This window comes from Clarias gariepinus, chromosome 5, assembly GCF_024256425.1.
Source record: "Clarias gariepinus isolate MV-2021 ecotype Netherlands chromosome 5, CGAR_prim_01v2, whole genome shotgun sequence".
Taxonomy (NCBI): domain Eukaryota; kingdom Metazoa; phylum Chordata; class Actinopteri; order Siluriformes; family Clariidae; genus Clarias; species Clarias gariepinus.
Genome location: NC_071104.1, coordinates 490,674 through 517,744, shown reverse-complemented (window position 1 = coordinate 517,744; position 27,071 = coordinate 490,674). Strand labels below are relative to the sequence as shown.

At 40.7% G+C, this 27,071-nt stretch overlaps 2 protein-coding genes across 3 annotated transcripts; both read right to left on the bottom strand.

Annotated features, from left to right (window-relative positions):
* Positions 1-3,860: 3,860 nt before the first annotated feature.
* asmt (acetylserotonin O-methyltransferase) lies at positions 3,861-7,643 on the bottom strand. Its single transcript, XM_053496225.1, has 8 exons — positions 7,572-7,643; positions 7,240-7,417; positions 5,828-5,957; positions 5,632-5,700; positions 5,194-5,312; positions 4,650-4,790; positions 4,335-4,457; positions 3,861-4,178 (listed from the first exon to the last, which is right to left on the bottom strand). The coding sequence occupies exons 1-8, from the start codon at positions 7,641-7,643 to the stop codon at positions 3,967-3,969; spliced, it is 1,044 nt and encodes a 347-aa protein (XP_053352200.1). The 3' UTR covers positions 3,861-3,966.
* A 1,389-nt stretch (positions 7,644-9,032) lies between these two features.
* On the bottom strand, positions 9,033-26,727 carry akap17a (A kinase (PRKA) anchor protein 17A). 2 transcript variants are annotated; one of them, XM_053496214.1, is made up of 5 exons: positions 26,589-26,727; positions 19,140-19,903; positions 18,905-19,053; positions 11,378-11,618; positions 9,033-11,107 (listed from the first exon to the last, which is right to left on the bottom strand). In XM_053496214.1, exons 2-5 carry the CDS (start codon positions 19,893-19,895, stop codon positions 10,427-10,429), a joined length of 1,827 nt encoding a protein of 608 aa, XP_053352189.1. In that variant the 5' UTR covers positions 19,896-19,903; positions 26,589-26,727; the 3' UTR covers positions 9,033-10,426. The 2 variants fall into 2 exon arrangements, with proteins under 2 accessions (XP_053352189.1, XP_053352190.1); XM_053496215.1 differs by having other exon boundaries at positions 26,623-26,723.
* Positions 26,728-27,071: the final 344 nt, after the last annotated feature.

The following is a 27,071-nucleotide window of genomic DNA, read 5'->3' as shown; positions in this document are numbered from 1 at the left end:
GGTCCCGATTCCGCCTGCCCACACTGAAGGGAATAAGCACACGAAGGCGTTGGATATGGGGAAGGTAGAGTGTCTATCTGTAGCTGTTCTGTGAGTGCGTGAGTGCGTGCGTGTCAGTTTGTAAGCCTGTAACATCCCGTAATAGTCTGCGCCAGGTGTCCTTGAAGGGGGGAAGGGAAGTAGGATTCCAGAGTGTCTCGTTATCTTGGTCTTCGGAGAGTTAGTTATGACTCCAGCCACGGCCTTGAAATGCAGTAGCTGGAAAGAAAAGGGGCAGCCGAAAAAGAAAAACATATTTTCCAGGTTTCGGTCAATATCTGCCAATTTCACAGATATTTAATGTCCATCACTGGTCTCCAGGTCTATCCAAATCACGTTGCATAGCTGCTAGTCTCTCCAAGATGTTATCCAATTTGCGGTCCAGAACCACAGTCTGATCAGCTGACAGCTCTCGTCACCACTATTTCCCAGCCGGCCAGTCTCTTGGGGTTGAGACTGGCTGCTTTTAAGATTTTTCGATATCCAAGTATCCCACCTAATCCAATCAGCAGAATCCCAGTTATCAGAGTTCCGAATAGGTAGATATCTTCAACATCCTCCAGAGACAGTGCGGCCAGGCACACAATGCGCCACTTCTCCCAACTGTCCATCGTGTATCCAGCAGCAAACGTCCCAGCAGGACAAGTAGGTTCCCCAGAACCCACACTTCTCGTCAAGAAGATCGTGTCAATTTCATTCAGAGACCACTTGATCAAATCCATATTCCTTTTTATTTTTAAGAGCAAGGCGAGGAGAGTCTCTGAATAGTATCACAAGACAGACAAGAGAAGCAAGCGGTGAGAGATAAGGAAGGGAGAGCAGATGCGACCGCCTTCGTCAAGAGCCAAGAGGGAAACAATTTTTTAATTTTATTTGTATAGCGCTATCACCATTGTTAAAAGCACTATATAAATAAAATTGAATTAAATAAAATTGAATTGGTTGCCAGGCAACGCTGCCGTCAGTCAATCAGCCTGAACGAGCCACAACTGTGATTATATAAAGGGTCCTGATACCTCGGCCACTTTGTGTGATCATTAGGCAGCACTGGTAACGGTATCAGGGCCAGAGACAAGACAGACAAAGAAAGAAAGAAAGAAAGAAAAGCACGCAGAAAGTTGAGGGATGGAGAAGCCCCAGAGAGAGAGAGAGAGAGGGGTGGGGGGGGGGTGGGGGGGTCGCCTCAGTCTAGCGTCGCTCTGTGTTTAGGTTTATACTGTAAAGCAGATAATCTCTCTCTCTATACATCCTCTGTAAGCTTGAGGCCCCGAGAGGATCTTTAGTTTTTGGTTTAGTTTCCAGAGTCCAGTCTGGTCTCACGTAGATGGTGCAGCTCTGTTTATTTTGTGTTTTTAGTTTCCTTTTGTTTCCTTTTGTGTTTCTTTATTAATAATCCCACCCCATCTCCAAACGGGACGGTCTCCCCACGCGTATTATTTTAATGATGGAGTTAAATGGAAGATTTTAAACACTGTAAAAACATGAGTTACGAATTAAGTGGGATAAAATTTAAACCCTTACACAGAACATAACTTTATAGAACGTCTCCTTCATCAGTACTAAATCACTCCAACTTACAAAGTCTTTATTCTGGGTTTAGGGCGTTTCCCATCACACCGCGTGATGTCACATGATTTCCAGGCGGTTTATCCAATCACAAACAAGCGCCATGGACTTTACATAATTTTTTAAAATCAAGTTCTGCATATTTTTCATCTGTACAAATTAAAAAGTTTAAAATTCCCCCCATGTCCACATTTAGCTTGGAAATTTACCAACCTTTATTATTCGTGATGAAATGAGTTTTGTTTTCAGTAAGATGTAAGGAGTTCAGAGAGAACCTGAGAAAGTGTTCCGTGTCAGTAAGATAACAGGAGAAACACACACCTCTCTCCACATGACACCTGAGAAGAACAGTGATGAAGTTCAGTCAGGTGTTGTTTCCCGCTCCACCGGGTCGATGCTCTTTGATCACGTCGCTCTTCGTGCCACGCCCGCTCGGACAGTCTCACCTAATTCTAGTCATATGTGCCAGTGTTTCTGAGAGTGAAGCAGGTCAGATCCTCATTCACAACAGCGTACAGTTTAAAGATACGAGCAGATACGAGCGGACGCTCTGATGTCCAAACGGAGAAACAACGACAGCAAAAATTAATTACTGTAATTATTTACAGTGTTATAATAATAATAATTCAATAATAATTTTTACTAGCGTGAGATGATGTTTGTTAATTTTAACATTGGTTTAAATAATTAACTCTGGTATTACTGGTATCTTTAAGTGAAATATAATGGACAAAGCAGACAAACCAGTATTTAATGTCGGTGCAGTGTTTCTACACAGTGTTTCTCAGACGAGGGTGTTTCACATAATCACTGGGAGGAAAAAATCAGAAGATTACGTAACAGGAAAGTCTAACTGAACGTCATCTCTCTCTCTCTCTCTCTCTCTCTCTCATGTGTGCTGTTTTAAGAGAACAGGTTTGTTAAGTACATCACTCACTGTATGTGTTTCACACTAGAAATATGCTGTGATTGACATTTTGGACCAGATGTGGACTTGAGTTCTATTAGAGGAATATATCACAATCACGTTCTGATTTAATTCTCTAATATTATATTAACTGATTTTATTCCCGAGAGGGAAAACGAGAAGAGAAGAGGAGCAATCGAGACTCCATGTAGTGACATTCTCACACGTAAATCTAAACTCTACCTCCAAACTGGGTCTAATAAACGGAGACGGTTCTGTTTGTCCAGGAGCTCGACATACTGTAAGAGGGCTGAAGAGCAGAAATCACACAAACCCTGCTGCTCTGGGTAACAATAATCATCAACAAGAAGAGTGAAGTAAGAGTTAATAAGTCACTTTGTGAGTGAAGAAGCTCCAAGAGGAAGAACTTTACTGTGATTAGTTTGTACACATCGGGTCAGAGACACGGTCCATGTCAACATTTCTCATTTGTAAAAGTTTGTTTATTTATAAAACTATGTAAATTCTCCTCTCTTCCTCAATTCCTCGTGGATCTGATATACAGTATAGCTGAAGTGTTAAATCTTCCACAACTTACTGTCTCCTCTTTATATTCACATGTTATCTCTCTCTCTCTCTCTCTCTCTCTCTCGACCCATGGTGACGCGCACGGACCCAGATACAAAGAGCAGGCAGAGGGAGAAAAATGGATTTTTAACCTCTAATGAGACTTTCTTTTGCTTTTTTGCACGTGTTATAAGAAACAATACACACGCTCTGTACACACACGCTTACAAACACAAAATAAAATATGTTTCAGACACACACACACGTGGTCACAGTGTTACAGTAAACAGTACACGCATGCACGGATGTTGATTATACCAGTAAGAGACTCGCACTAAGACCCAGCAGGGGAGACGATTACCCACAATTCCACAGCGCAAGAGAGAGAAAAACTGTTGTGATCACGTGACGCTCGGCGTCAAAACAAGAAGCGCATGCGTGATGCATGATACTTAGTGCTTGTAAGTTAAAATTTATAAAAAATCTTTGCTTGTCTTGCAAGACAAAACCACGTTACTCCCAATCCAAGGTTTCACTGTATATCTGTGCAGCTTTCACTTACTCTTGTCCTTCATTATTTCACCAGAATGTGTTAAAACGGTTTATGTGGTTTGTAGTAACAGATGTGGACGACACCAGGGGTTGGGTTTAGCATCTACATCCTCTGTCTTTTCCTGTGAATAAATGGAGCTCTTCCTGACCGACAGTGTGTGTGTGTGTGTGCGTGTGTGTGTGACTGAGTCGCTCCTGGAGTCAGTAAGTTTATTGAAGCTTATTGATGTAAGTTTATTAAAGTAGTTTTAATGTTCTTTATAGAAACACAGATGTTTTTGCATGGTGGGAAACACACGCCCCGTCTCTTTGTCGGTGTTTGTACTCGCTGCTCTCTATTTGCGTGCGAGGATGCTGTGGTATATTTTCCCCGTGGTGAGGACGCGTGTGTCTCTGAATCCGGCGGTGACCAGCAGGTGTGTGTACTCGGACACTTTCCGCTCTCGACCCTCCGTCTGAACCAGCATGTTGAGTGTGTACAGCTGAGTGGAGAGAGGGCCGCTGTTATCTTCATAAAGGAGAGACTCGATCACTAACACACCACCTCCTGTACACACACACACACACACACACACACACACACACATCATCATCATCATCATCATCATCATCACCACCACCATATAATCATCATATCATCGGAGACTGGATAACTCCCATTGGCCGTACATGTGTGTGTGTGTGTGTGTGTGTGTGTGTGTACCTGGCCTGCAAGCTTGGTGAACTTTGTTTAGCAGCTCTACACACCGCTCATCTGTCCAGTCATGCAGAATCCTCGCCAGGATGTAAAGATCTGCCTCAGGAAGATCATCCTGAAAAAAGTCTCCTTTACACACACACACACACACACACACACACACACACACACTTATATTAAGTAAACTGTGATTAGGAACTGTCCAATAATTTTCTGTCTCCTAATTGGTTAGAGGGTGTTGATTGATTAATAACAGCACAACATGGCAACCATATTATCATTAATAGCGCTTTATGACATCATGCTCCGTGTGTCCTTCACCTTCATGGAATGATATTCTCTCGTCCTCCTCAGACAGGAAGTGATCGCGACACACCCTCACGACTTCCGGCAAATCAAAGATGGTGACTTTACACGTGGAGTAAATCGTGACACACTGCTTGGCCAGAGCTCCACTGCAGCCTGAGGACCAGAGATTTACTGGAATTATTCATAATTTTATTTTTTATAAGTTTATTTTATACAAAATCAAAAGGAGATACACAATATGACTGATGAATATCACACACACTGTAGCACCACCTAGTGGCTAATTATCTTATTTTTGCACAATAAAACCCAACTAAATAAATGTTCAGTTCCCATCTGAGTCCCATCCAGACGTCCACTTTCAGCATCCATACTCTCATCTGTGAACACACTGCGTCTGGACAGAGGAGTCTCGCTATGGGGCGATCACATGAGGAATGTTGGACAGACATGCTAGGGACACATGTCTGAGTAGGACTGTGTTAAAATCTTAGGAAGTGAGTGTCCCCAGTCCTGCTAGTTACACTGAAGGCTCAGTGAGAGTGTGAGCTGGTACCTCCGAGATCGCAGACGCTCCTGAACTGGGAAAGGTCGAAGGCCGTGAGCACGTCTCGGCCGCAGACGTTCCAGATGGAGTTCATCAGCCGCATGAACTTCACCATTTCCTCCTCAGACCTTAAACACAAACACGCTGCTTGTTTAGCTACACTGTCAGAAAGAGTAACCCCAACCCTACCACAACAGTCAGCAAAAACATTTCCACAGTGACCTCCAGAGCATCACAGCCTGCTCATGTGTGACTGAACTGTGGAGCTTCATGCTTGGGGGCAGATTTCTGAGCTCTTTAAAGTCCTCCTTGTAAATGAATGAGCTGTAAAACGTTTCAGTATCCACACATCAGTAATACGTCTCCATTGACCTACAGTATTAAACCCTGTGTGGGAGGAGCTTCATACTCTTCATAGTCTTCATACTCAGCGGGTTAGACACTCACCTGTACAGCGCTTTAAACAGATCCTTGGAGCTAACGCCGAACGCTTTCTCATACTGATTCCTTCCTTCTCTACAAAGTGAGAAAACAAACAGCATTACTGATGAAGTATTTTTCATGCTTTTTGAAGTGCATCTCCTAAAGAGCACAACACACACGCCCCGTCTCACACACACATACAGAAGATTCAGTTCCCCACCTGATGGCGTCGCTCAGGTAGCACCAGCACAAGTATATGGTGTTGGAGCTGTACTCGATCGACTGATGGAGAGATCGCGGACTCGACTTCGTCAGGAACATGCTGGACATTTCAGTGTTACTGTAAACAACTTAAACACAAAAAATATTTTTCGACAGTCACAGGTGCAATCAGGTGAAGACTTAGAGGTAAGGTGTGGGATGAAAAGTTACGCAAGCTCATGTGTAGGTCAGAAACTCAGCAAAAAGTATGAAACCCAGTCACACTGTAAACGCACCTTCTCCACAAGATCTGACATGAAGTGAACTTCAACATTCTTGGACAAAACCCTTCAAAATGCTTTTTTTCCCCCAATTGTGAGTACTGATGAGATTACAGCATACTAGCTTAAGTTTATAGGAACATCAGCCAAGTAAGGACTTAAGGTTCCTGTTGGGTCTGGTTCCTCTCAAGGTTTCTTCAAGGTCATCTCAGGGAGTTTTTTTTGTTTTTGCCCTTGGTGTATAACTTTGATATATATTTCTCACACAATTTGTACTCATTTTCTTTTTTGTACCTTTAATGTTCCGTAAAGGTGCGTTGCAACAATGACCACTGTTATAAATAAATAAATAAATAAATAAAATTTCAATTAGGTTCTGTGTGAAGGTGTGAAGGTGTTCTGCATCACACCAAACCCCTGTTACTGTGAGTACTGTGAGAGTGTTGGAGAATACACAAAACCCAGAGCCCCACAGGAGCTTTAATGGCTTCTCCAGCTACTGTTGAAATATCTGGAACTTCAGCACCACCGTCACACTATTAAGAGTGTAGGATCTTCTGGCTTCCAGCTGCCAATCAGGTGTTCACCTCAATAAAGAAAACGTTTAACAGTGGCACCCACCCTGATCCTGGACTGGCATTCCTACCTGAGGTGGGAGTCAGGGCCAACAGTAGTACAGGTGAGCTGCGGAAATCTGGTGGTCTCGTTCTCCAGGAAACTCACAGAATGAATCAAAATGTAGGAAACTGAGAACTCTTTGTAATTAAGTTGACCCTGAAGGACCTGGCTGGAGAGGAGACTCCATCCTTTTATCATGCTTACAGAGAAATGGAACTAGGAGATCCTCCAGAGGATGGACTGTCTCACGCCTCTCCAAGCCAGATGGGCTATGATGTGTCTCACTACATCAAAGAGCCCTGGTCAAACCTGTGCAGCCCTGAGCCTGAAGACTCTCTGATCCTCCCCCAACCTGCTCGATCTCACAAAGGGGTAAAGATCTCCACCCACAGCGGCTGGTGTACTCCTGTCTTTTAAAATGTGTGAATATGTCTGAAATTATACACAGGATTTTATACTAAAGTTAAACTTTATTCTTACAGCACGTAGGAACGAAACAAAACAGCTTCTCCATGAGGGCGAGTGAACGTACCTTGTCCTTTAGCATCAGCCTGTGTGATCAGGAGCTCAAGTCCAACACAAGCTGAAAGAAGGCGCTCTGTTCCATCTCTATTTGTTCCCAACTCTTGTGCTAATTCCTCTGCAGTTAGGGGGCGCTCTGAGGCGTGCAGGTGATCAAATACCCCCAACTCACACGCCACGAATAGAGTCTATGTAAGAGTAAGCAGAAATGTCTATGGTGAAGGAGACTGCAGGATAAACACGTCTGTATAAGTCTATTAAATAAGCACAAACACCTGAATTGTTTAAATAAATCTACGTTTTTGATTTGTTGTCTAAACTTAATCTAATAACACGTCTTACCTTCGACACCATGAAGCCCTCCATGTACTCCAGGATCTTTTTAGGGTAAAGGTCTTCTTTAGTAACGGCCATCATGTGTGTGTGCACCGCTCCACTCTGACTCGTGTGTGTGTGTGTGTTTAAGAGACAGACACACAGTAGGAATAATCGGATTACTGCAGCTTACTGGACGTTCGCATTGGCTGAACAAGCCGAGCGGCTTCACATTAAACTCATGCTGAGGGTCAAACGTGTGTGTGTGAAGTGTGTCACGGATCTGGACAGGACTGTAACTGGTTGTCGCACTTGGATTCGGTCAACCAGCACTTTTCCAAGCCTGAATTAACATGAGAAGGAAAACTAAACCCAGAACATGAACTCTATCGTTTGTTTGTTTTCCTGAATGCTTTTAAAATGTAACATTCTGCTTTTATTCTGTACAGGGTCACAGGACGCCTGGGGTGTATCCCAAAGGAATCGGGCATGAGACAGGGTTCACCCTGAACGGGGTGTCAGCACAACGTAGGGCAGAAGGACACACACACACACGTATATAAAACCTTTGCTCTTTTTCCTCCTAAACTGAATTCCCTACACCAGTGGATTTCTGTTGTAAAGGATCTGGTTATTATAATGAGTTGGTGTGTGTGTGTGTGTGTGGGGTCGAGTGCAGGATTATCCCTCTGCTGATTACATGAAGGGTTTCTGTGGTTCAGAACAAGGAACTGAAGGTGAAGCGTGACTCGAGTTCACGTGTCCTCGAAGTAAGAAAATCTTAAAGGAACCGAGTGATGAATTTACACCTTACAATTCAGGTGTGTGTGTGTGTGTGTGTTTGGTTGCATGTATAACGGTGCATCATGGTGGGCCGAGACGTCGAGACAAGACTAAACACTTTTTGCAATCTGATCTTGCAGGGCCTCATGTCTCCACATCATCTTATTAACTTTATCTTCACTTGAGATTAATTTAACATTGTATCTGGAGATAAAGAGTGAAATCACAACAAACCACCGAACACAGGCTGAGTCTGAGATAACCACAATGAATTTATTAACTCCAAAAAAACTCTTTTAAAACATACATCTAACCTAAAAAAAAAAAAAACAACAACAACGGTGTAAAACAAAAGAAAAGAAAAATAAAACAGCATGAGGACCTCAGAAAGCTTCAAACACTCAAGTCATAAAAATACTCACAGGAAAGTAAAGTCTTTGTGTTTGTGGGTGTTTTTAACTCTTTAAACACTTCAGGTCGGTGAGATGTGAGGTGTCTTACATTCAAGCAGCACAACCTTTCCTCACTTTCTCAGAATATCTGTGATTCATCTACAGGAAATCACAATAACACAAAAATACACAAAACCCAACAAATATCTTTGGCTTTGGCGTGTGTGAGCGCAGACATCCTCGGGTCGACGGAGGAGGAGGAGAAGAAGGAGCGTGATGAGGCCATGGTGGGAGTGTTGGGGGGGGGGGTCACTCTAACCACAGTTTACAAAACATGCACACACACACACAGTCTGTAACAGCGGCGACGTCGCTGAGCTGCAGCATGATGTCACTAAACCCAAACCTTCATTTCTAAATATTTTACTAAAGTTGAAGAAATACTGATTGTTTCGTCTGATAATGACGTTCTTAACTTAATTACTGCTTTCATTTGTTTTAAAGTCTGCATTGTTAATATAATTATTCCTGTAATGTTCCACAGAACCAGTTCAACTTTCTCTCTCACACACACACACTCCTGCTGCTGTGTGTAGCGTAAACTCAGCAACTTAGCCTGATTATACGACCTGAAGCTGATCGGTCCAGTGCTACATTAGTTATTTATCTCTTATCACACACACACACACACACACACACACACACACTTCAGGAACAATCAGGATATAAACACTTTGTTCTGAAATGATCAGGTTTTCATCAACATCTAGTGCTAGCACACTGCTGTGTTAGTTAGGCCGTATGCTAGCCTTCAGCTATTATACTGTGTAACTAAAATCTTTGGAGTCGTATGGAACCCTTAAAACTAAGGCGAGGTCATGTGACTGAGCTCCGCCTCCACCATAACTAAAGTGGACTTTTATTATACACTTCTATTATAAGAGCAGGAACGTCTCGAGTGTAAAACACCGTACCGTGTCCTCATACCGTTCCCTGTAAGTCGGAAAAAATCTACTCAGTGACGCATCACGATTCTCCTGTGTGTGGTGAGTTGCGTCTCCAAAATCACTCAAGTCTATTCTTTTTCTTGTTTTATTCATTTATACATGTTTGCATTTGAGGCGGTAAAAATGCTGCAGTTCTTCTATAATCCTACAGGTGGAGCTCTAAATGATTCCCTTATCGTCAGGCAGCACAGCGTCCTGTGTCGTAGAAACTAATTATTTGCTAAGCTTGTTCAAAGTTGTATGAAATAATAATAATAATAATTATAATATTGAATATTGAAACACAGATCCAATCGAGACCGAGGTATTGTGATGATATGGTATCGGTTCTCGTCCCTATTTCCATCAGTGCTGGAGATGTTTAATAAAGTAGCTAAACTTAATCTGGTGATGTGGGTGTGGTTTATAACGGGGTTTATAACGGTGTTGTAATCAGTCAGGGGAAACGCGCTGTAGCCAAAGCCCTGAACATGTTTCGGTTGTGAAAAACGCTAGTCGCGTAACCCTACAGTGTAACAATGCTAACTCAAACAAAATAACGTGTAATAACTCTGGTGTAACCTTCAGGTGACCCCTGGTCTCCTCTCAGAGCTTTAAACAGCACCATGTGCAGATCATCATCTCTCCTGAACACATCCTAAAGTCATTAACACACTTTATTTTAATTTATTTTGTGAAATTGTTACAGTAATGTGTGTATTCAGTGGCGCCTGGATCGGCGACTCCGCTCTCGACTGGAAGACCGACTCGTGCTTCTTCCGCTGCTGCTGCTGCCACTCTCTCCATGGCTGTACCTATGGCTCCGCCCTCCACCCTTTCTATCCCTCCGTCTTTCCCGCCTTTGACTACTACTCATGCTTAAGCTCCGCCCACGACTGGGCCTCCTGTTTCGACTCTGTCTCTGACCGCTGCTATTTCTACTGTGCCCGTTTCGGTACCGCCGGTTCCTGCTCCTCCTCTGATCACTCCTACTCCGACTCCGGCTCCTCCCACAACTGTGATTCCATTCTCTGGAGGATCGCTGCTCCTCCTCTTTCCGTGGTTTGCTCTCTTGGTGCCCCCTGGTGACAGGGGTGGAGATTCTGTTCGCCCCCTCCGCCGTGGGAGCTTCAGGACTGGGCCCCTCCCCCTCCTCAACCTCACCATTAGACTCCGCCCCCCGGTTTGTGGTTTTCTTTAGAAGGTTCCCCAACAATCGGTCCCTCAGCTCTCGTTCTTTCCTCTGAAGCTCTAGAGCTCGAGCCTTTTCGGTCTCCACCCGCCGCAGCTCCGCCTCCTGTTTACGGCGAAGCTCCGCCTCCTGCTGACGCTGAAGCTCTGCCTCTTTCTGCAGACGGACGAGTTCTGCCTTCTCTCGCTCCAGCTGCTGCTGCCTCATGGCCTGAGAGCAACAAAGAATCAGCACGTTATCACATGTTAAAAGCTAATGCTAACACTAGCTCGCTGGTCAGGTCAAAGGTTCTCCAAAGGCGCATGACCTTATTCTTATACGGAATTGTTTCTATAGTAACAGTTAATTTTTCAGTTGTATAAAAGGATACTTCTGTTTGCTCGAAACACACTTCCTGTCTCTGTACCTTCTAGAAGTTGAATAAACCAAACTGAGGAAGCTAAATATGACTATAGATGTATAAAGAGTCTGGACTGTAACCTTAGCTCTGCTCAGCAGCTCAGCAATGAGCCGGATGGTCTCCAGGTTCCTCTGTACCAGCAGCAGCTTCCTCTCCTCCAGAGCGATCTTCTGGTGGAGTTTCTTTTGCTCCTCCTCCTGCTGCTTCTTCACTTTCTTTTGGTTCTTCTTCTCCTCACGCTCCTTCAGTTTCTGCTCTCGCTTCCGTAGCTTCTCCTCTCTCCTCTTTTCCTTCTCGGCCTCCTCCAGCTCACGCTGCTTCCTGCAAGCACAAAGTGGACAAAGACACACGGCCACATGGGGGACTGTCAACACCTGGACTGTCAGGTAAACCCACAGCGTGCGTACATGACAAAGCTGCACACCTGGTGCTAGTGAACATGAAGCAGAATTACAGGGGCGTTTTTAAACATTCACTTCAATGTGTGTTAAATAACATGTGTGTCAGCTTTACTGCCCCTCACGTATGTTCAGACTTTATATGATGTTATAAATCATAACCTTTGACTCGATTGATATCAGTGTACGTTTTGAGCGTTACTGACACACTGTTATAGGAGGGAGATGGATTTTATTGTCCCTTATTAAGGTGTGTGTTGGCACATTATGGTTTTAATCCTGAAGAGTCATGTTCCTTTAACTCAGTGACTCCTGGCAGAGAAATAATCCATAGGTCTACCTGTGGGGTGTTCATGTTACGGTCATTGTTGAATGGTTTCCCCAGAATATCGAACAGAATTTCAGCTTGAGATGCCGGTCCACAGAACACACATCAGTAGACTTTATTTCACACTAATGAATTATGTATTCAGGTTGCCACATCAGCGTGAGGAATATTGAGACAAGACTAAACACCACAAGTAATCTCCGACTTACAAACGAGTTTTGTTCCAGGAGCACGTTTGAAAGTCAGATTTGTTCTGAAATCTGACTAAATAAGTCTTGTACGCCTCTGACATGAATATACAATGTAAATCATACCAGTCCACTTGACTAAATCTCTGTCCCCTTTCACCACACTGCCAGCATGTCGCCAAAAACTGTAACTGCGTCTAATGAATATGTCACATGTCACTCATCAATATTTTTATTGATTTTAAACAGGGATATAACAGGGTAAACATGTAATGTTTCAATATACTGTAGATTCTATGACCCCCTTATAAACCCTATAGCACCCACCCCACCCCTCCCTGACTCCAAGCCAGCTTTACATGTATAAGAAAGGCTAGACGCCAGGCATCTAAAAGACAGGAGAAAAAAGAAAAAAAAAAACTATATATATATATATATATATATATATATATATATACACATACACATATGGAGCTGGAAGTTTTTTAGTTCTGCATGCAAAAAAAAAGGAAAAGAAAAACAAACAGACAAACAATTAAATAAGAATGGAATCAAACTATAAATGTATATGAAAAAAGCGAAGGAAAGGCCCCCACACCTGCTGAAATTTCAAGTCTGAATAACGGATTGAGTAGTGGATCTTCTCCAGGGACAAACAGGACATAATATCTCTGAGCCACTGGGCGTGAGTGGGTGAAGTGGCATCCTTCCATTTGAATAAAAGAGAACGCCTGGCCAGAAGTGTCGCAAAAGATAACAAACGCTGTTTAGCTGGAGTTAGACGCTTGTCTTCCTCTCCAGTGACACCAAAGAGAGCGATCAGAGGGTCTGGTTCAAGGTTGCATTTCAATATATACGACAAGGTTTTAAAAACATCCCTCAAGAATTTTTCCAAATTCGGGCATGTCCAGTACATATGAATAAGAGACGCCTCTCCACTTTTACATTTTTCACAACAAGGATCAATGCCTGGGTAAAAACGGGAAAGTTTAAGTTTAGAGAAATGAGCCCTGTGTACAACCTTAAACTGTAATAAAGAGTGGCGAGCACATAAGGAAGTTGAGTTGACCAGTTTAAGAATTGAATTCCAAGTATCATCTGATAGTGACACAAAGGCGTACTCAAACCCATCAATCCACCATAAATAGTGGATATTAGGCCTTTACGCAGCGGGGACAAACATAGGAGATTATCTATAATATTTACATCAGGAGCTTCAGGGAAATTTGGTATTGAAGAGCTAATGAAGTGTCTTACTTGCAGGTATCTGAAAAAATAAAAATTGGGTAGGTTAAACCTTTCAGAAAGCTGTTCAAATGATGCAAACCTATGGTCAACAAACAGATCTTTGCAAAGCTTGATACCCTTATTGTACCATTCCTGAAACACTGAATCATGTAAAGAAGGTTGGAAGAGATGGTTAGAGACGATAGGACTGGACAGAGAGAAGCCCAGAAGACCGCTGTGCTGTCTGAACTGAGCCCACACTCTCAGGGTATGACTAACAACTGAGTTATTGATAGATTTTATTGAGGGGATGGGGAGTGCAGATCCAAGGAGTGCAGAGACAGAGAGATTCTTTACAGACTTTATCTCCATTTCCACCCAGGCAGGCCGATTAGGTTGGTTATAAAAATATGCCCAAAAGATGACAGATCGAATGTTTGCTGCCCAGTAGTAAAAGCGAAAATTAGGCAGAGCCATGCCACCGTCTCTTTTAGATCTTTGAAGTAGGGACTTATTCAGTCGTGGATGTTTACCTTTCCAAAGGTAAGAGGATATAATTGAGCCTAAAGCACCAAAGTAAGATTTGGGAATAAAAACAGGTACAGACTGGAAAAGATATAAAAATTTAGGAAGAACACTCATTTTAATGGCATTAATGCGTCCCACCAGGGACATGGACAGTGGTGACCATTTTTCCAAGTCCTTTTTAGTTTGGCTCAACAACCTAATGAAATTTTCTTTAAAAAGGTTTTTATGTTTCCTTGTGATTATAATACCGAGGTAGGTAAACTGATTTTTCACTATGTTGAATGGAAAATTGTGGATACCAGTTGTTAGTGCTGTATTATTTAGCAGAAAAAGTTCACTTTTGTGCAAATTCAGCCTATATCCTGAAAAATAGCTAAATTCACTGAGCAATGACAGCACAGGTGGAAGGGAGGAGATTGGATTTGATATAAAAAGTAGAAGGTCATCTGCATAAAGGGAAACTTTATGTTCTTCTCCCTGCCTCCAAATCCCAGATATATCCCTACAACTGCGGAATGCAATTGCTAGTGGCTCAATGGCAAGGTTAAAGAGCAATGGGCTAAGAGGACACCCCTGACGAGTTCCCCGCTGAAGGCCGAATGGTTGGGACTGCTGAGCATTTGTCAGAACTGAGGCAGTAGGGCTTGAATATAATCATTTAACCCAATTGATAAAACTTGGACCAAAATTGAATTTTTTTAAAGCCCTAAATAAATACTCCCATTCCACACGATCAAAAGCCTTTTCAGCATCCAAAGAAAGGACACACTCAGGGATCCCCTCTGATGGTGTGTACAGGACATCCATAAGGCATCTAATGTTAAAGTAAGAAAAGCGATTTTTGACAAAACCGGTCTGGTCCTCAGATATAATTGAGGGTAGAACATTCTCTAATCTACGAGCCAAGACTTTAGCAAGGATTTTAACATCCACAATGAGAAAAGAGATTGGTCTATATGAAGAGCACTCTGTTGGGTCTTTATCTCTCTTTGCTATAAGGGTGATGCGAGCTTCATTAAATGACGCAGGCATCTTACCTTGCTGAAAAGATTCAGAAAGAACCAAAGCTAGTTGTGGTACAAGGTATGAGGAGAATGATTTAAAAAACTCTGCAGGGAACCCGTCAGGACCCGGGGACTTGCCAGATTGCAATGATGAGATAGCGGAACTGATCTCCTCTTGTGATATGGGCTCCTCTAATCTTAATCTAGAATCAGGGGACAGTGTTGGGATATCTAATTGAGTCAGGAAATTCTCAACTAAACTATGGTCCTTTGGGAACTCAGAAGTATATAATCGAGAATACAAATTCCTGAATGCATCATTAATTTTAGAATGATCGGTAGTAATGGTACCATCCTCCATCCGAATTCTTGTAATGTGTTGTTGTGCTCTAAATCCTCTTAACTGACTAGCTAAAAGTTTCCCAGATTTGTCACCATGAATGTAAAATTGGCTCCTACTCTTTAATAATTGACGTTCGTTAACGTGTTGAGATGAGTTCAAACTTACTTTGTAATTCTACGCGTTTTTTATACAGATCAGGGTTTTTAAATAGAGCATACTGCTGATCAATTTCTTTAATTTGGTTGGTCAAATCTTTTCGCTCTTTATATGCCTTCCTTTTCATATTTGCAGTGTATGAAATTATCTGTCCCCTGAGGTAGGCTTTCAGAGCATCCCAAACAGTTAAACATGACACTTCAGGTGTTTCATTTGTGTCTAAGAAAAAAACTATATGGTCTTCCTTAAATTTAACAAAATCATCCTCTATCAGTAACGATGAATTAAAACGCCAATGTTTATTAATCTGAGGGAGATCAGGGATCTTTATAGACATAACAACTGGAGCATGATCCGATATCACAATGCTCTGATAAGCGCAGGTGTTAACCATTAAGATCAGTTGATTATCTATGAAGAAATAATCAATTCTGGAGAAAGTATGATGAACATGTGAGAAAAATGAGTATTCTCTCTTTTTTGGATTAAGAAAGCGCCATATGTCAAAAATACCAAAACTGCAAAGATAGGACTGAAGTAGCGTGGCGGATTTACTCAGACGTATAGGATTGGAAGATGACCTGTCAAGTGATGGATCTAAAGGAAATGTGATGGATCTTGAAGGAAAATTGTTTAAAGAAGGAACCATCATCATAATTAGGGGCATATAAATTAGCCAACACTACATTAGTATTAAATAACTTCCCTGAAACAATGATATAACGACCATGTATATCCGCAATAACATTATGATGCTCAAAAGAGATGTTTGGACTAATGAGAATTGAGACGCCCCTAGCTTTGGCCTGAAAGGTCGAGTGGTAGTGCTGCCCTCCCCAACGCGACATAAGACGAGAATTATCAGAACTGCGAATGTGAGTTTCTTGTAAAAATGCGATTGCAGTGTTAAGTTGTTTAAGGTGTGAGAGCACCTTCCTTCTCTTGACCGGATGGTTTAAACCCTTAACATTCCAGCTCACAAAGTTTAAAGAACTATTCATCCTCCCTAAGAGGAGATGCAGATAGATAAACATAAATAATAATGAAATGCCTAGCGTCAGCCTTAAAACAGAAGTGTAAAACACAGAGCAACCTATCAAAGATACACCGTGTGTACTGAACTAACACAATTCTGGCTTTGGAGAACCCCCACCCCTGCCCCCCACACCCCTCCCCCACACACCCCACTGCCCCCAAACAAACAAAGATACCTGCTAAGAAACAAAGCAGCAAGCTCTTCCATCCTTCCATTCTCCACCTAACCAATCTTCCTGCCGCTAACCACACCATCTTCTGCTCCGACACAGTTTACAAAAACTAAGAATTAAATATATAAATAAAACATTTCCCCACTCCAATACTGAAATCTCTAAATAAGAGAAAAACACAAAACAACCCCCCTCCCCCCACGTCACATTGTAACTCTAAAAAATAAACAAACATGTAAATTACACGTGACTAGAAATAGAGAAAATAATAATAGAAAAATACCAGGAAAATTCCTCATACCAGGAAAAAACGTAAACATGGCTAGATTTAAAATTTAAAAGGTACTTTCCTGAGAATTGTAGTATTAAAAAATAAAACTATAGTGCACTACGTAGTTTTCGGCAGACTGTCTATGTGTTTCTGCGCCTCTTCCACCGAGCGAAGCCACTTCTTCTGTCCGGTAGAGAGAGTTATCCGGAGCCGTGCTGGATACAGGAGAGAAGGCCGGAGTCCACGGTTGTATAACTCAGTCATAACGTCTCTATACTCGGCTCGCTGGCTTAAAACTTCGGGAGCGTAGTCTTCCACGATACGAACCTGCTGACCGCGGTATTCCACCTTCCCTCTCCGCCGAGCCTCCCGAACCAGAAGGTCTTTAACCTGGTACCGGTGCACACGGAGAATGACGGGCCGAGGTCTCTGACCTGAAGCGGGTTTGGATGTAGGTATGCGGTGGGCTCTGTCAATCTCAGGCGGGGATGAAAGCGTTTCACTCCCAAACACCTCGCACAGAAATTTCGAGAAGAACTCGGTAGGGAGTCCACTCTCAGTACCCTCCGGAAGACCCAGGACACGCAGGTTTTGTCTCCTGCTCCGGCCTTCTAGGTCTACGACTTTGGCCGTTAACTTAGTGTTACTTTCCCGAAGTACGGAGTAGATGTTTTCCAACTCACTCACCCGCTGGCTCAGGTCATCTGTAGCGAGTTCTAGTGAAGGTAAGCGCTGTCCATGGTCCTCTACTTGGGCTTGGATTTGGTCCAGTTTACTTTCTAGTAAACTAAACGCTGATTTAAATTTAGCCGCTAACGCTTCACGGTGTTTATCTAACAGCGCTGAGATAGTCTCGACTGTTAGAGCGGTCACAGTGTCGTCTTTTTTCCCGCTTTTAACACTCCTGGTAGCCATTATCGATGAAAAGTAAATAACCGTGGGGTAGAGTATAAAGTTATTGTAAACTAAAGATTTAATTCAACATTTAAAGACGAGTAAGGGAATAAAGAAATTAAAAATTGTCGGAGCACCTAACTTACACGTCTAGTCCATGTGGCTGCTAACCGGAAGTCTGTATATGTCACATGTCAAACGGAAGTGTTGTCTCTGTGCCTTTAAATGGCGAAGGAAATCCTGGACACAATTTTTCTCAGAGCTGTTTTCTGCTGTATTGGACTGTGAACTCTGTCTCATTGAGAATTTTCCTAATTATTATAATTCACCATTAGGACAGGTTTACAGGACAGACACTGTCTATCATTGTGTCTCCGGACTGAATTATTGAAACCGATGGAGCAGACTCATTTCTTTCTCTCTCTCTCTCTCTCTCTCTCTCTTTCTCTCTCTCTCACTCACTCACACACACACATACACACACACACACACACACACACACACACACACACACACAATATACCGGACTTTAGACATTTTATACATTCACTTATCCACTGATAAAATTGTATATAATTGCTAATATTGTACCTGTTGCACTGCAGTATCTATTTTTTGCACACTACATGTGAGATACTTCTGAGATTTATTCACATCTACGAATGTTTGTAGAACCGCGGTCCGTTCGTATCTGCGGAAATTCATAACTTCAATGTTTGTAAATCGGGGACGACCTGTAATGTGAAATGGGGGGGAGGGGCGTGGTTTCCTGAGAGTCTCACTGTTGATATCAGAGAATTTTAAAGCACATGAATCATTACAGACTGACACAGTAATCAGCTCGAGCTTCTCCTTTGGTGTGTATGTTGCTCAGCCTCTGGGCTTCAGGGGACACAGAGACAGAGTAAGAGCAGGAGACACGCGGATGGACTTGGGGAAGGGTCTGAAGATCACAGGCGCTCCAGTCGCTCGTGGTGGAGGGATTTCTCTCACCTCATACAGGAGTTACAGCGTTACACGTCTGTCTATAGTAACGCAGTGTCTGATTATGCTAAGACTTACCGTTCTTCTTCCTTGCGTCTCTCCTCCTCCTCCTTCTCTCTTTTTTTCTGCTCCTCTCTCTGCCTCTCCAGCTCCTGAAGCTTCATGCGCTCCTGGTGTCTCTTTTTCAGCGAGCAGTCGCTCAGGTGTTTGGTTGTGTCGAAGGACACCTGGGAGGATTTCGCTGGGTGTTACTCAAGAGTTGTAATAACAACAATAATAACAATAAAAGTACAACGCGTGGAGCAGGACGTACCTTAACCCCACAGGCCATGGCTTTCCCGTCCTCGCCCCGGTACAGCAGCTTCATTCCCCTCAGCGAGCTCATGGCCTTCACGAACCCTGTGTGATCCTCATACTGGATGAAGCCCTCGAAGTTCAAGTGTCCGCCGAAGGAGAAGGTGTTGAAGCTCTTCCCCGTCATCTCCTCCCTGTACGGATCCAACATGGGAATGTCGACGTTACGGATCTTCCCGAACTTTTCAAACACCACCTTCAAGACGTCTTCTGAGGGTTTGTCTGATAAGGAGTCTCTCTGGGCGAACCATTTGCAGGGAAGTCCCTCGAGGTGGATGGTGTCTGGTCTCTCTCCGGGGACGGTCTCGTTCATGTCCTGAGCGTCACGGAAGAACGAGTCCCAGTCGTGACGTGTGGGGAAGTCGGTCTTCGTTTCAGCAGCGCGTACCTTCAGGACATCGGTGAAGCCGCTAAGTTTGATACTCTTCCCTTCCAGGTTGGTCAGAAAGCGTTTGACGGCGCTCTTGTTCTCCGCCTCGCCCTCGAAGCGGATGTAATCCATGGTGCTCTTGGAGATCCGGAGTGAGGAAAACTGCTCCGGGTGAACCATGCTCTTCAGGCGCTCCATCACCTCCCAGTTGGAGATGGACTTCCCGGGCATCTTGAGCTGAGGGAGCGACACACTGATGGTCATCTTGGCGATGGGTTTCAGGTAGAGGTTGTACTCCCGGCACAGGGGGACGGACTCTGAGGCGTCGTGGACAATCGTCGTCATCTTGTACACTGTGGGGAACAAAAGTGAACAAATTACCAGCGTGTTCTCTAACCATTCAGTCATGTGACTTGTGGGCATGGCCTGGAAGTTCTGCTTTCTTCTACAGTTTATTCGTTAACATCAGAGAGAGATGAAACCAGAGCTGTGTGTTTTTTTTTACATTGTCTCTATTTAACTGGACATGCAGGTAGGAACTAAAGTCCTGACTCGGACTGGATGTGACACAGAACCGGTCTAAGGATAAACATCATTTAGTTCTGCATCACAATTCTCTTGTGTGCTGATTCACGTATTGCTGAGCTGACTCCAAAAATGATTTAAAAAAACAACTATTTATTACATTTATAACAGAGATTAAACATCTCTTGTATTTTAAGTTAGTTTGTAGTGTTTAAATGCTGTGCTTGGGTTTTAACAGAAAAAGCTAATGTTCTACGGAACAAGCTACATTTATTTATTCATTAAACTTTTTTAAAAGATTTAAAATTGTAACAAAATTGGGGAAAATGTAATATAGAATCTAAATAATTATAAAATCATGATACTTATAGAATCACAATATTAACTGAACAGACACAAAGGTATTGTGATGATGATATGGTATCGCGAGGTGAGTGGTGGTTCCAGTCCCTCCACAGCTCTGAATAAATAATAAGAGAACAGAGCAGTTTAGTCCAGGAAACTTCTGGAATGTCATAAAGAAGAAGATGGAGGGTCAGAAACCATCACGTAAAGCTGAACTGTTTGCTTTTTATTATAAAGACTTATATAAAGTTCCACAACAGTGAAGTGAAAAACTGCTGGAGAGACAAAACACATGAAAGCTGTAACTGTAGATCAGGTTATTATTCCACCAAATACTGATTTATTAATGTTATTGAGCCGAAGCATTAACACAATGTGTTTACTAATTATTCACATTTTGGTTTATTTGAGTTATTAACTCCGTAAATACTGTATGATTGTGGGGTATTTTATATGTTCTGATGTCATTTCCTTTAAATATACTGTACACTCTAAATAACAATAATTATATTTAGAATTTAGGAGAAATATTGTCAGCAGTTACACACACACACACATGCAGCTGGAAGGAAATAAACATCATAAACTCATTATATTACAGAGCTCTCTTATTATATTATATTATATTATATATATATGAGTAATTCCATCTCAAATCAACCAATGAAAGAGAAAATTTCCACCATCACTTCTCAGATTTTGCTGATTTTTTCACCAATTGTTGATCTTGCCATGAAAATAAAAACCCCCAATTTTTTTGTCCCAACTCCCACTCGTTAAAAAATGGCAGCCATCTTGATTTTTGGCCTTGACGCGCTTCGAGACGTGCCACGCCCCTTTTTGAAATCCTCTTTTCCTTGATAACTCACTTGCTATATGTCATATGGAGATGAAACTGGGTATATTTTTGTAATTTTTTATGTAGATTCAGATTCTGCAATCAGAATTCGGCTATCTGCTGTGGTTATGGAGATATTTCTGAAAAAAAATTGGGGGGGGGTACCCCTTTTCAACCCCCCAGAACCCAAGGTCTACATGTATATATGTTACTCAAAAAAATAGGGGTCACATCACCTTATCTTGAAAATAAATAAAAACCAGGGGTGTGTTATGCCCTGTTTTATAGAAATCATCAAAAATTAATTGTCCAGGTTTTGCAACATTTTATGATTTGACACACAGAAATGTACTGCAATATCTGTAGAATACTTAATGCATACTCATAAAATGTGGTCCTTTCAAAGTAAAAGTTACCTCAAATTCTTCTGTAATGCATGTCTAGTCAAAGACACTGAAAGGACTAATCACAGTTTTTTTTCCATCACCCTGGGTATCTGATTCTGAAAGAACAAAGCCCACAAAAATGAGTTCATGGAATAAGACCAAAAGGGTACATGTACGAGACCTTTTAAGTTGCAGTGACACAAATAATATCAACTAGGAAAGGCATGCACTTTGTAGCTACCAAAGTCATTTTGATAGGAAATGCCTCCACAAATTTGTAAAATTCTTGTACTGGCTGGCTGCACCATCTGAGAAGTAATGCACATGATTTAAATTTGGTAGAAGAACTTTCAGTGGATTGAGAACCTTGTTCAACAACAATAGCATTGTGTTCTCACACAAAAACACAAAAACTTTTGCAACTTAGTGAACCATTGTTTTCACTACCACCCCTATAGTAAACCACGAAGGGATGCAGAATCACCTGGGATGTATCCCAATGAAAACCTTGAACAGCATCCTGACAAATGAAAGAATAGCATTCGGCAAAATCCATGAGGATAACAGCCTCCTTTCCAATGGGAAGTTTCTCTTTCAGTTCTTTCAAATAAGCAGCTTGGGCCTTGGCTGTGTAGTGATGAGCTGTGCAGGAGTCACATTTTTCACAAAGTCTCATAATGAAATCCACTGCTTGAACTGAACAATGTCATCTGGGTCCAAATCAGCATTTTCAAATATACCATCAAGATTAGGGCTGGGCCATATCATACCTTCCACGGTAATACCTGTACAGTGTTGGGCAATGATAAGAAAATGAAATATCGCGATAGAATATGGGTAAAACACGCATGTGCAGTGCCTTTGTTTCCAAACGCTTATGGCGGAAAAAGCTTGGCGGCGGCGGAGAATAAGAAAGGCGAAAGCAGATCGCTGAATGAAACAGATGAACCAGAATTGGTTTGTAAAAATGGTGCAACTTCAGTGGTGTGGAATTTGCATTTGCACTGTTAAAATTTTATATAGCTTTAATGCACATACAAACAGCTGCTTTGTCTCGTGTCAATCATATCGTCAGTTATATCATTATCGCAAATATTTAAATATATATCGTGATAAATATTTTTGCCCATATTGCCCTGCCCTAATCAAGATAATCAGATAGTTTTGATTTAGGGGGGCACTGCTCACACCTGTGCAACATATAGTCACGAGAATCCAAAGAACAGACGAGCTTTGCCATCAAGTCTTTGTAATCAGATTGTGATTAAGATAACAAACTACATTGGAAAGCTTCAGTTAATAAATTAACATAAATGAAACACACTCACCTGCTTTTGTTTTTCTGCACTTAATTAGTACCAAGAAAAAGATGATGCAATCACCAAGTTCCTTGAGTGCGAGGTCACTCATGGAGTTGGTTGGAGATAATTCAACTTTCTGATCAGTATGAACCTGAATGGTTCAGTTAGGATACTGTTTGACAGTGATACATGTATCTTACATGTACCACCATAAAATGACACATTTACTGGTAGATAAGGCCTATTGTGTACATCCATGTACATTCTCTGTATATAAAATGTGTATCAAATCGTAAAACATTTGCAAAACCTGGACAATTAATTTTTGATGATTTCTATAAAACAGGGCATAACACACCCCTGGTTTTTATTTATTTTCAAGATAAGGTGATGTGAAGTAACCCCTATTTTTTTGAGTAACATATATACATGTAGACCTTGGGTTCTGGGGGGTTGAAAAGGGGTACCCCCCCCCCAATTTTTTTTCAGAAATATCTCCATAACCACAGCAGATAGCCGAATTCTGATTGCAGAATCTGAATCTACATAACAAATTACAAAAATATACCCAGTTTCATCTCCATATGACATATAGCAAGTGAGTTATCAAGGAAAAGAGGATTTTAAAAAGGGGCGTGGCACGTCTCGAAGCGCGTCAAGGCCAAAAATCAAGATGGCTGCCATTTTTTAACGAGTGGGAGTTGGGACAAAAAAATTGGGGGTTTTTATTTTCATGGCAATACCAACAATTGGTGAAAAAATCTGCAAAATCTGTGATCATGTGGTGGAACCCACTGGTTGATTTGAGATGGAATCACCCATATATATATATATATCCACAGCTGTATATAATGTGTATAATATACTGTGTATAATATAACGTATATAATATAATGTATATAATATACTGTGTATAATATAATGTGTATAATATAATGTGTATAATATAATGTGTATAATGCAATGTGTATAATATAATGTGTATCACCTAAAGGATTATTAGGAACACCTGTTCAATTTCTCATTAATGCAATTATCTAATCAATCAATCACATGGCAGTTGCTTCAATGCATTTAGGGGTGTGGTCCTGGTCAAGACAATCTCCTGAATGTCAGAATGGGAAAGAAAGGTGATTTAAGCAATTTTGTGCATTCACAATCTGCTCAGTTACTGGGATTTTCACACACAACCATTTCTAGGGTTTACAAAGAATGGTGTAAAAAGGGAAAAACATCTAGTATGCGGCAGTCCTGTGGGCGAAAATGCCTTGTTGATGCTAGAGGTCAGAGGAGAATGGGCCGACTGATTCAAGCTGATAGAAGAGCAACTTTGACTGAAATAATCACTCGTTACAACCGAGGTATGCAGCAAAGCATTTGTGAAGCCACAACACGCACAACCTTGAGGCGGATGGGCTACAACAGCAGAAGACCCCACCGGGTACCACTCATCTCCACTACAAATAGGAAAAGGAGGCTACAATTTGCACGAGCTCACCAAAATTGGACAGTTAAGGACTGGAAAAATGTTGACTGAGATGTTAAAAGGAGGGTGATGCTTGAAGTCATTTTTCTTTCATTGTTAACCATGGAAAGAAACTCGTGCAGCCATCATTGTGTTGCATAAAAATGGCTTTACAGGCAAGGATATTGTGGCTACTTAGATCGCAAATAAAATCAAAAATTTATAGGATCATCAAAAACTTCAAGGAAAGAGGTTAAATTCTTGTTAAGAAGGCTTCAGGGCATCCAAGAAAGTCCAGCAAGCACCAGAATCGTCTCCTAAAGAGGATTCAGCTGCGGGATCGGATTGCCACCAGTGCAGAGCTTGCTCAGGAATGGCAGCAGGCAGGTGTGAGCGCGTCTGCACGCACAGTGAGGCGAAGACTTTTGGAAGATGGCCTGGTGTAAAAACACAGCCATGAATAAAGAACGGTACCAAAACACCCTCCAACAGCAACTTCTTCCAACAATCCAACAACAGTTTGGTGAAGAACAATGTATTTTCCAGCACGATGGAGCACCGCGCCATAAGCAAAAGTGATTAAGTGGCTCGGGGACCAAAACGTTGAAATTCTGTGTATAATATAATGTATATATAATAATGTATATAATATAATGTATATAATATAATGTATATAATATACTGTGTATAATATAATGTATATATAATACTGTGTATAATATAATGTGTATAATATACTGTGTATAATATAATGTATATAATATAATGTATATAATATAATGTATATAATATACTGTGTATAATATAATGTATATATAATACTGTGTATAATATAATGTGTATAATATACTGTGTATAATATAATGTATATAATATACTGTGTATAATATAATGTGTATAATATAATGTGTATAATATACTGTGTATAATATACTGTGTATAATATAATGTGTATAATATACTGTATATAATATACTGTGTATAATATAACGTGTATAATATAACGTGTATAATATAATGTATATAATATAATGTATATAATATAATGTGTATATTATAATGTATATAATATAATGTGTATAAGTGTATATTATAATGTGTATAATATAATGTGTATAATATAATGTGTATAATATACTGTGTATAATATAATGTGTATAATATAATGTGTATAATATAATGTGTATAATATACTGTGTATAATATAATGTGTATAATATAATGTGTATAATATAATGTATATAATATACTGTGTATAATATACTGTGTATAATATAATGTGTATAATATAATGTATATAATATACTGTGTATAATATAATGTGTATAATATAATGTGTATAATATAATGTATATATAATAATGTGTATAATATAATGTATATAATATAATGTATATATAATAATGTGTATAATATAATGTATATAATATAATGTATATATAATAATGTGTATAATATAATGTATATAATATAATGTGTATAATATAATGTATATAATATAATGTGTATATTATAATGTATATAATATAATGTATATAATATAATGTATATAATATACTGTGTATAATATACTGTGTATAATATAATGTCTATAATATAATGTCTATAATATAATGTATATAATATAATGTGTATATTATAATGTATATAATATAATGTATATAATATAATGTATATAATATACTGTGTATAATATACTGTGTATAATATAATGTCTATAATATAATGTCTATAATATAATGTCTATAATATAATGTGTATAATATAATGTCTATAATATAATGTCTATAATATAATGTCTATAATATAATGTATATAATATAATGTGTATATTATAATGTTAATATACTGTGTGTGTAATTAATATTTGACAGTGTTTGATTAACCCACAGCTCCAGTTAGACTGACAGAACAATGTTCATATTTAAACACAATATTTATTTATAACTGACTGAGCTTTATAGAACGGACACACACACACACACAGACACACACACACACAGACAGACAGACAGACAGACAGACACACACACACACACACACACACACACACACACACACACACACCCCGCTAGGTTAGTTAGCATTTAGCCCCGTTAGCCGGCAGCGCTAGTTCCTCCGTCCCTATATATATATATAACTAAGTAAGTAAGTAAGTAACCTAATACGAGTCCCTACCGCCTGAGGCTGGTCTTGTTCCCTTCACACCGACCTGAGGACCTGCAGGAGAACCTCCCGGATGATCTCCTCCTCACTTCATCAATTCTCTCTCCAACTCCACACAGAAACACCGAGCGGACACTGTACACACAACCTGCCTGTAGCAGGTCACTTCCGGGTACCTCACATAAACCGGAAGTAATAATACACCGGAAAGAGCGACTTGAAATCTAGTTTGGATTTAGCTGTTGTTCTGTTTGTTTATTTACTGTTTCCCCCCTTTTCTCTTTTCTCCTGTCCTATAATCCATACATTGTGTAAAAAATGTGAACTCTTTAAATGAAACGATGGAATAAACCTAAAACTCACCCTGAGCGTGGTCTTACATCTAAAAAGTCCAAAAATCAACCCAACGATATTATTTAAAACATGTATTTATGCAATTAGCAGCATTAATATAAATTATAGTATATAACAATACAATAACAGTATAAACGTTTT

Excerpts from the sequence above, each read along its gene's own strand:
- asmt (XM_053496225.1), bottom strand. The coding sequence starts at position 7,643 with ATGGCCGTTACTAAAGAAGACCTTTACCCTAAAAAGATCCTGGAGTAC. Across the intron at positions 7,418-7,571 it reads AGGGCTTCATGGTGTCGAAG|ACTCTATTCGTGGCGTGTGA; the intron begins GTAAGACGTGTT and ends ACTCTTACATAG. Across the intron at positions 4,179-4,334 it reads TCACCAAGCTTGCAGGCCAG|GAGGTGGTGTGTTAGTGATC; the intron begins GTACACACACAC and ends GTGTGTGTACAG.
- akap17a (XM_053496214.1), bottom strand. The coding sequence starts at position 19,895 with ATGACGACGATTGTCCACGACGCCTCAGAGTCCGTCCCCCTGTGCCGG. Across the intron at positions 11,619-18,904 it reads AGACGCAAGGAAGAAGAACG|GAAGCAGCGTGAGCTGGAGG; the intron begins GTAAGTCTTAGC and ends TTGTGCTTGCAG. Across the intron at positions 11,108-11,377 it reads AGCTGCTGAGCAGAGCTAAG|GCCATGAGGCAGCAGCAGCT; the intron begins GTTACAGTCCAG and ends TGTTGCTCTCAG.